The 9,928-nt window shown below is 35.6% G+C and overlaps 1 protein-coding gene across 1 annotated transcript; it reads left to right on the top strand.

The window, feature by feature from the left end:
• The first annotated feature begins 9,137 nt into the window (after positions 1-9,137).
• LOC149001512 (pathogenesis-related thaumatin-like protein 3.5) lies at positions 9,138-9,928 on the top strand. Its single transcript, XM_089137446.1, has 2 exons — positions 9,138-9,183; positions 9,264-9,928. The coding sequence occupies exons 1-2, from the start codon at positions 9,138-9,140 to the stop codon at positions 9,926-9,928; spliced, it is 711 nt and encodes a 236-aa protein (XP_088993572.1).

Below are 9,928 nucleotides of genomic sequence, written 5' to 3' on the forward strand. Positions count from 1 at the left end.
AGAAATCGATAAATTAGCGATATTTTGCCATTTTGGGGATAAATTGGTGATTTCTCTCAATATTTCGGCGAAGTGATAATATCATTTTCGACCCCATTTCAATTCTCTACCTTCTAAACCAAGCCAATTTACCAAGTTTTGGCCAAAATTCACCGAAATTTCCTACCATGGTTGGGAATGAAAAAATATCAGGCTGGACCGTATTATTCACCTACCCATCAATGGAAAACAACCAAAGAGAAAAGAGAAAGGGAAATTTTCAAATGTCACCCCCGAGTTACCCCTAATATTAATGTCATCCCTTGAGTCAAGCGTGGTTTTTTGTTCAAGGTTATTTTTTATCCTTTTGAAATATTTGAGCACTTAATTGTAATCTCATAACAGTACGGTATGTTTTGATATATTTTTACCTTACAGGTGGTTTGATTGATAAACTGAATAATTTAAGGGTGACATATGACATCAAATAAGTTTACCTCAACTATTATCTTACCAAATATCAACACTACAAGTATGCCATACCATTACTGTACCATATTTAGTCAATATAAAATAGTTCCGACATTCGATACAGTATCAGAGGGGTGTGGTTCACTTATATCATTTTGTCCATATCATTACTATTCCATTTATAGGTTGCTCTTGATTAATTAGAAAATGTAATAAATTCGCAAGAAACTTGCCAAGCTCTTTCAGTGAAAGTTAAATGCTTCTCTTTTAAGCTAGAAGATCAATATAAACCCATGAGATTAGTTAATAGTAGTTTTTGCTAGATTCAAAACTTTTACTCAACCATAGAAGTCTACCATCAAGGATAAAAGCTAGACTATCAAAATAAAAGTCTAAACTGAATTAAGATCAAGGATTAAGAGTTCAAGATTAACTTCAAAGACTGATTTAATTGGTAAACATCAATATCTTATGAGTAAGATTATAAGTTTCATTCATTAATCAATCAGTTTTTATCGTTTCATTAGTCGAATTGGTTCTCTTTGTTTGGAACTAAGAGGTCGGTGTCAATTTATGCACACTTTGACTAATCCTCGAGAAAAGAAAAAAAAAGGAGAATCTCCAACCCAAAAAGATTCTTAGTCTTTAACCTCTTTTTGGTATTATTTCTTTGGTCAATGAACTTATTTGTGACATGACCCATAATTGTTCCATGGTTTCTCATTTGACTTTGAAGCAAACATTTGGTCCATTCTTGGAGATCTGCAGATGCTATGTAGCTTGACATTGAAGACTAAAGCTTATTCTTGTTCCTCTAGAATCTGAATAAAGTCTAGATTAGAATATTTTGGTCTTAAAGATGAGTTAGGGTTGAGAATTTTTTATCCTAAGTCAAAGTCTACCCATGCTTCTTGCAAAGCATGATTTATTCAATCTCATCAAATTTCATCTTCTTCTTTCTACCCAACCTTGCTAGACAAGTACCCTAAAGGGTACGCTAGTTTGGGTCCTTTTGGCATTAATTAGAATATAGCCAATCCAATCTACACTCAATTAAGAGAACCCAAAACCGAATTAGGGTTTTAAAAGGTCTAGTCAATCCGAACTTATTATAGTCTAGAAGTAATTCTATTTGTTTCTCAATAATAAAGGTGACTAGACATTCTTAACTCATATTGAGAAGGCTTAAGCGCGTTAAAAACAATGACAATTAATTTCTTTGGTAGAAAGTTGATTTATTTTACACTTCACATTCTATATTTTTTTTTTCAAGAAAACTGTTTTACTAAATCTTTAAACTACGGATTTGATCACCATCTTTCAACATAACTCTTCTCATCCTGTTCTTAGATTTTTCTTTGTAATGTCAACTTACTCATGAGAGTGTAATATAAAGAAAGATCTCATTAAACATATTTATTTTAATATAGTTAATAATATTTTATTTAAAATAAAACCATTTTGAGATATATTAATAGCATTTTGATGCATAATCATCTGAGGGTAGGTCTAATAATGTTATCAATAAAGATAACTTCCCAACAACTACCAAATAGACATTAAGAGCTATATATATATTTATACAATTTAAAACAAATTAGTTGTTCAGCTGTGTAAATTATTTTATAATATTAACTTATTACCATTAATCAATTTAATGTAAATAAACTTTTCTTTCTTGGGTCACAGCTGAAATATTGCCTCAAATCAATTATGGATTTTGTGAATGATAAATAACATGCAATATTATAAGATTAGCATGCTTTGATCACTTATTTTAATAATTTTTAGATATGATACAATGTATATGAAATATAAGGTATTGCAAAGTATAGTTTTTTAAGTTCTTATTTAATGGATTAACACCGACAACTAACAACTAACGCGTTTACATCTAAGTGAACCTACGAGATTAAAAATAAAAGATTGTGGCAACTAAACCCGCAAATGGATAGAGTTCTAAATTGTGATTAATCAATAAAAGAATTAAATCATAAAGATTATAGTTGTGAACCCATTAATCATCAAACCCTAATTCATCCAAGTTAGATGAAGTAATGAGTTGTCCATGAATAAATGTTTTGGTTTCCAATTTTATTTGAAGTTTGTGGTTGTCACGATTATCATATTTCAATCTAAAATCAAACGACCATTTGATGATCAAATTGTGATCATTATCTCCTGATAGTTGGTGAAGCTTGTGGTTGTTCTTTATGACAAAACAAAAGCAAAAAGCCAATAATTTTTTGAGGTTTCATAGTAAAAGTTCATGGTTGTCTTACTATGTTTTTATTTTAATTTCTTAAGATTAATTAATGAAATTTTTTAATTAACTTCATTGTAATGGAGAGATGTTAGCAGGCCAGTTCTTTTTAATAATTGATTTTGTTTGTCTAAACATTTTTTATGAACCTAATGTACATTCTTAAAATTTAATATTTTTTTAAAACATCAATATCAATAAGTCTTGTCCTTCAGGATCAGAAGCGTAGTTCTGTCTTATATTTAAATTATATGTAAAAAAACTATACCTTTGATAATATAATCAAGATGCTTATAAGTTGGCCCAGGTGAACCTCAGAAAAAAAAATGTCTCATCACAATTAAATCGCATTGGTTATACGAATGTTTGCCTTCCAGTCAACCCTAATTGAGGTCACACTAGATACAAGATTTATGCTTTACATATCCTTTTTCATTACTTCTCCTAAAGTTAATCTTAGGTCAAAAGTCTTTAGTTCTTTTAATTCTTTCAATCTAGATTCAATCACTTATTTGTACAAGGACACTAAACCTTCACTGCCAATCCTAAACCAATTTTAATATGATTATCCAACCTTATCATTACTAGTTTTGCCACTCTACCATCTTAGCATTTTCGTTTCTACTACACTGATTTTATCTTGATGATGCTTTTGAATAGACCAACACACTACATCATATATTACAGCTGATCGAACACGATCCCAAAACATATATTAGGTGGAGTAGAGCATAGGCATAACTCCTATGGGGCCAGGAGAGGCCATGCCACCCCCCCCCCCCCCCCCACACACACACACACATCTAAAAAAGAATTATAGTAAAGATTAGAGGTAGAAAGGTCATTGTGTTTTGTGGCTTTTCAATAAGAGGATTGTTTTCGGCACCTCCTGGAAGATAGTTTGGTCAAATTTCTCTCATTGGCATTTGGAGCATTGTAATTCGAAGTGTTCTCTCAATTTCCTTGAATGCAAGTTTGTTGACAAAAAAAATGAAAAATAAAAATGATTGAATTGGCATAATAATAGTTAACATCAAGATCAATATCTTTTTTTTTTTCCTCTTTGCGGGGAGAGGGGGTGTACGAGGATTTTGTACTTGAGTGGAGCTACCCTAAGGCTAAGGGGAGCCATGGCCAACCCTTCTGGCCCTTTTTCCACGTGTAAAATACCAACATTTGACATTCCCTTCACACCTGACTTTCTAAAGTTTCCCTATAGAGACCTCTTTGAGCCTTTTTCCATGTATGAAAACCAATACTTGACTCTCTTTATATGAGACCTTTTTGGCCCTCAAAATATGGAATTATGTTATTTTTTGTGGCACTAGATTAGTGTAAGGATTAGGTCAAGGTTGAGCATCTTATGTAGCCAGCCTAACCTAACCCAAAATATGGGAATTCTATTATATTTTCGGATTCTCATTAGGGTTAAGATTTGTCAGGATCAAACTTAAGGCCAACATCAAGATCAAGATCCAGTAGAGTGCTGATTCATCTAGTGCAACTTGGCCTTTTAAGATTAAGGTCGAAGATAGGATTTTAAAAACTCCTTCCTCAACCCTAAATCGACCATAGATTTATCTATTATTAGATTAGAAAAAAGAAAGAATTTCTAAAATCCTAACCATCACCATCAAATGACAGCTCATTTGACAATGACCAATACCTCCTACTAGGGGAGGTCTAAGGCTTGAAGTTCCCTGTTGGTATATGGGATTTTGTTTGGGAGTAGTGTTGCTCTAAGCAATGGACATCTAGACCGTTTAACGTTATTCACTTAATCTATGGAATTTTGTTTGGGAGCAGTGCTGCTCTAAGCTATGGACATTTGGACCGTTTATATGTGGATTAATTATACATTCTAGATATAATCTGGACTGAACATTAAATCTAAGACGTTCACTGCTCCGAACAGCACTGCTTCCAAATAAAATACTGGTATATGTAATAGTCCTCACACAGGTATTCCATAATTTAATATAAATAACCTTTTTTCACAAAGAAAATCCTGACCATTTATGATAATTAGGTTGACCGATTCCTCCGGGAATGATCTGAATTTTAAAATATTGAAACTCTTTTTCTTAGAAAAAATGTTGAAAATTAAAGGTTCTTTATGCATATATAATAATACACGTGGTCGGTAAGGAATAAGAGTTGACTTTAAATATTAAGATTCCTCATTTTTTTCAAACTCCTTTGCACTTTAATAGTGTTGTTAAAACTTAAAAGATCATTTAATTCAGTATTATTTAATTAATCATTAATGCCGTTAATGATTAGGTTAAAGACTATGACGTGGTTGAGATAGAATTTGGTGACGATTTTATTAATGGCCCACCATTTGATGGGCCCCTCCCCCTGCACGGGTTGATGTGGATATCTCCCTGTAACAAACTGCTGATGTGAAATTGTGAATATCTCTCAAAAGAGAAGATGGAATGTGACACGGCAGTGGCCAGATTGATGTGGACAACTCAGCTTCTTCACTACAAATAAAAGTCCAAATGGAAAGTATTATTTCCCAAAGATATTATCTATTTTCAAAAAATTTACCCCAAAGAGTGCGGATCATCTCCTTTGACGGCGTTACAACCATAAATTATGTGGGACTCACAAGTAAGAAATAATATAATATTAAAGAAAAAAACTCATTACCATAATCTTGTGGGTCCCTTGTAATTCATTGTCAACAACCGTCAGGGAGCAAGAGTACTCCCTCCCTCAAGGTAGACGATCCGAACTCCTATTAAAGAGTCTAGATACTTTGCTTCACGAAGAGTCTTGATCACTTGCTCGTCAAGAGAGAACAATATGCTCCCCTAACTCTTCCCCAGAATGGTAGGACCCACCTTTAAATATTGATAAAATAATCAAAAGAGAATTCCTCCCCCTCCAAGTGGGTCCCACATGGGCTTCACTAATATATTGTGATGGAAAAAGGTCCACCTTTAAATACTGATAAAATAATTAGAGGAGGAACTCCACCCCCGTGGGTCCCACATGGCCTTCACTAATATTGTGTGATGAAAAAACATCTACTTTTAAATACTAATAAAATAATCAAAAGAACTCCCCCACCCCCCAATGGGTGCCACATGGGCTTCACTAATATTTGTGTGATGGAAAAACGTCCGCCTTTAAATACTAATAAAATAATCAAAGGAGGAACTCCTCCCCAGTCCCCCCCCCTTAGTGGGTCCCACGGGAGCTTCACTAATATTGTGCGACAAAAATTTGTTAGGGAAGAACGAGGGAGGTGAGCTAAACTCCTTCGCAAATAGAGGACTATGCTCTCCTAGTACCTTTCCACCACTTGGTTATGAAGGAAGCTCATCTCTGGTCCACCTTGTCAATGCCTAAAGGTGGATCATCCTCCCAAATGTATGGTAAAAGGGTGTGTGGAAAGCTCAATCCTACCCCTACATGTAGAGGATCTAGACTCACTATTAAGAGTCCAACAAGTAAAATGTTGTATTCCCTTCACACTTTTCTATCATGCATTTAGGAAGGGAACGCAATTCTCTATCCTCACGAATAAATGATCCCAACTCCATTGTTAATGTAGGAAGAATCTCCCATCCCACACATACCACGATATGGCGATAACCCTTTGGCTTAGCAATTCGGTAGATCCATGTTGACTCCACAATCACATGTTCAACTCATATCGAGTTTGAATAAGAACTATTCATCCAACACTCTTGTAGATCTAACCACACAGACTAAATCATACCAGGGTTAAATGAAAACCATTCAACTTTCACTGACCACAATCATATGGAGAAAATTATACCGGATCGAACAAGAACTCTTTTTTTGGTTTAAAAAAAATAATAATAATAAAACAAGAACTTTTCAACTATCATCACTCTTGCAGATCTAATTACATGGACTAAATCATACCAAGGCTAAATAAGAACTATTCAACTATCGCTAAAAGTAGGGCTGCAACTGGGCCGGGCTTTTACAATCCCAAGCCCAGCCCTATATGATATAATTTGAGCCCATTCCCGCCCTGGCCCTAGTTCAGGGCCAATGATTATTGTCCCTGGCCCTAAGCCCTACAGGGCCAAGCCAAGCCCATTCCCGCCCTAATTGGCCCTAATTGGGCCGGGTCGGGATGGGTTGGCCCTGATTGGCCCTGATTAGCCCTGTCCCTGGCCCTAATTGGCCTGATTGGCTCAGGCCCTAATTGGCCTTGTCCCTAGCTTTAATTGGCCATATCTTTGGTCGTAAATATCAAATGTAAAACAGGTAGTAATTAAAATACATATTAAAGTAATTAATTCTTAAATTCCAAACTCAGTTCTGGAAAATAAAATAGTAAAGATGTCAATAAATAATCAAAAACTTATATTCAATATGTTTTTAACTATTTATACCCATTTAGATTTTAGAGAAATAGATAAATTCAAATTTCTAGGGTTTTCTAATTTGCTATTCGATGAAAATTATGGTTATTATATGTAAGCTCGAAGGGAAAAAGAAAAAGATTTATTTCAATTCTCAATTAATTTCTAACTTCTAAGACAATGGTAAAACTTCATTTCAAATTTCCAATTTGTCTTTCCCCCAAGTTTCTCTCTCTCTCTCTCTCTCTCTCTCTCTCTCTCTCTCTCTCTCTCTCTCTCTCTCATTCTGTTTTTTCTTTTGGTTTTTCTCCAACAGCAAAGAGTTAAAATTATTCATGAAATATAATAAGTAGAGAGAAGAATTGTAATTAAATTTAGGCATATTTGAAAGTCAAGTCAATTATAGAGAATGTCACAAAACTCTTTTTGTAAACTTAGAAAAGAGATTCTATTTTTCAAAAGGAATCTGATAAATGAAAATTTTATCTTCAAAGTCAAGAACTTAAGCCGTAGGTAGGTATGTTTTTATTCACAACTGTTCAATAAATTGATATCTTTATTCAATGCAAAAAAAAATCATATTCAAAACCTTGTTAATAAGTAAATCGACGATAATTTAGTATTCAACAAAAAAAATGTATTTTTTTCATAGTTAAAGAAAATGATATTTTAGTTACAAACATAACTATATGTTTTTAATAAAAAAATTTTGAAATATCACAGTAGATTTGTTAGATATTCATGATGAGAAGTTGGGTTATAGATTTTTTAAATATTAATTCTTTATGTAATAGTTTTTATTATTTATAATATATTATATCGCCTTAAGCAAAAAACAAAATTAATATTTTATTGAACTAAAAATGACTTTGTTGAAAAAGTAAAAATTACCTTAAAAATAATATAAAAAGTGAATTTATAGTCCAATATGATCAAAGTGACTAAATGTCAAAATCAAGACTCATATCAATGTTAGTATGAAGATCAGGGTAAAAATCTAGTACTGTAGTACATGATCATCGTCAAATTAATATTAAGATTAGAGCCAAAATTAGGGTCAGGATCAGGTGCAAAATCAAATAGATGCTTATTACATTGGTAATGAGGTTATAATTTATATTTATTAATTTTCTACAAAACATGATCATGTTTCTAAAATTTGACACGTGTCAAGTATCCACCCATATGTATTACAATTAATTCCTCTCCATGTGGGTGGAGGGTCCAGATAAGTCTTTAGACTCAAATCAGGGCTAGGATCAGGGCCAAAATCAAGGCCAGAATCAGGGCCAAGATCAGGGCCAAAATCAGGGCCAGGATCAGGGCCAAGACCAGGGCCAAAATCGGGGGGGATCGGGGCCAAAATCAAGGCCGAATCGGGGCCAAAATCGGGGCCAGGATTAGGGCCAAAATCGGGGCCAGGATCGGGGCCAAGATCAGGGCCAAAATCAGGACTAGGATCAGGGCATGGGTCAGGGCCAAGATCATGGCCAAAATCAGGGCCTGGGTCAGGGCCAAAAATCAGGGATGGGCCGGGATGGGTTGGGCGGGCCAGAGAGTAATCCCAGGCCCGCCCTTGGCCCTAGTTCAAGGCCAGAATATTTTGGCCCTAACCCGTATGAGTAGCCCAAGGGTACGAGGAGTCAAATAAGAACCATACAGTTCAAAAATACTATAATGGGCCTGGGCTTCACTAAAAGCCCACCTACGGCCCAAGCCCATCTACACTGACTAGTGTTTTTTCTGTTTATGTTGTTATCACAAAGCCCGGGCAGTTCGTTGGACAAAGGAGTGACTACCACCCATACATGCTTTTGTTTTCTGTCAAATTCAACAATGGCAAAACTGACTTAGATTGTCCACGTAGAGAGACTCGTATCATCCATTCAAGTACAATGGGTTGTTATATGTATTTAACCAAATGGAAAATCCTTCCTTGGCAACTCCATCTATTTAAATGGTTTTCAATCCTTCCTTGGCAACTCAATCTATTTAAGTCTCTGCTCCATTCTCCCTTGTTAAGAGATTCCCTCATTCACTGTCTATCTATCTTACTTTGCAGGTCTACAATGGCAATGTGGTATCTCAACCTCTTCCTTCTTCTCTCCTTCACAGGTAATGTTCACATTCTTGTTATGATTTGAACTTCCATGGATTTCAGTTTGATAATGTGTCTGTTCTGATACCTTTTGCAGGAGCCCAAGCTGCTACTTTCACATTGAAGAACAATTGTAGGAACTCCATTTGGCCTGGAATCCAAGCAGGCTCCGGCAAACCCCTCTTGAAAAATGGTGGGTTCAGACTACACCCCGGTCAATCTGTGACCATCTATGCACCACCAAAGTGGTCAGGCCGTTTCTGGGGTCGCCGCCAATGCTCCTTCGATCATGCCGGCAAGGGAACCTGTCTAACAGGTGACTGTGGGAATGGTTTAGAATGTCATGGTAATGGGGGAGCACCACCCACAACTCTTGCAGAATTCACCCTTGATAGCCCAATGGATTTCTATGATGTCAGCCTCGTCGACGGCTATGACCTGCCGGTCTCCATAGTACCCATCGGCGGTACCGGTCATTGTAAATCAACCAAGTGTGTCTCAAACCTGAACAGGAGCTGCCCAAGAGGTCTGCGAGTGAAGAACACCAAGGGGAGGGTGATTGCATGCAAGAGTGCTTGCATGGCTTTCAATAAACCTGAGTTTTGCTGCACTGGGGCTTTTGGCTCTCCAGCTACTTGCAAACCAACTAGTTTCTCAAAGGCCTTCAAGGCTGCTTGCCCATCTGCATATAGCTATGCCTATGATGATTCCACAAGCACATTTACATGCAAGGGAGCTAACTATTTGATCACATTTTGTTAA

This window comes from Hakea prostrata, chromosome 10 (assembly GCF_041222555.1).
Source record: "Hakea prostrata isolate BN-2017 chromosome 10, UWA_Hpros_2, whole genome shotgun sequence".
NCBI lineage: Eukaryota > Viridiplantae > Streptophyta > Magnoliopsida > Proteales > Proteaceae > Hakea > Hakea prostrata.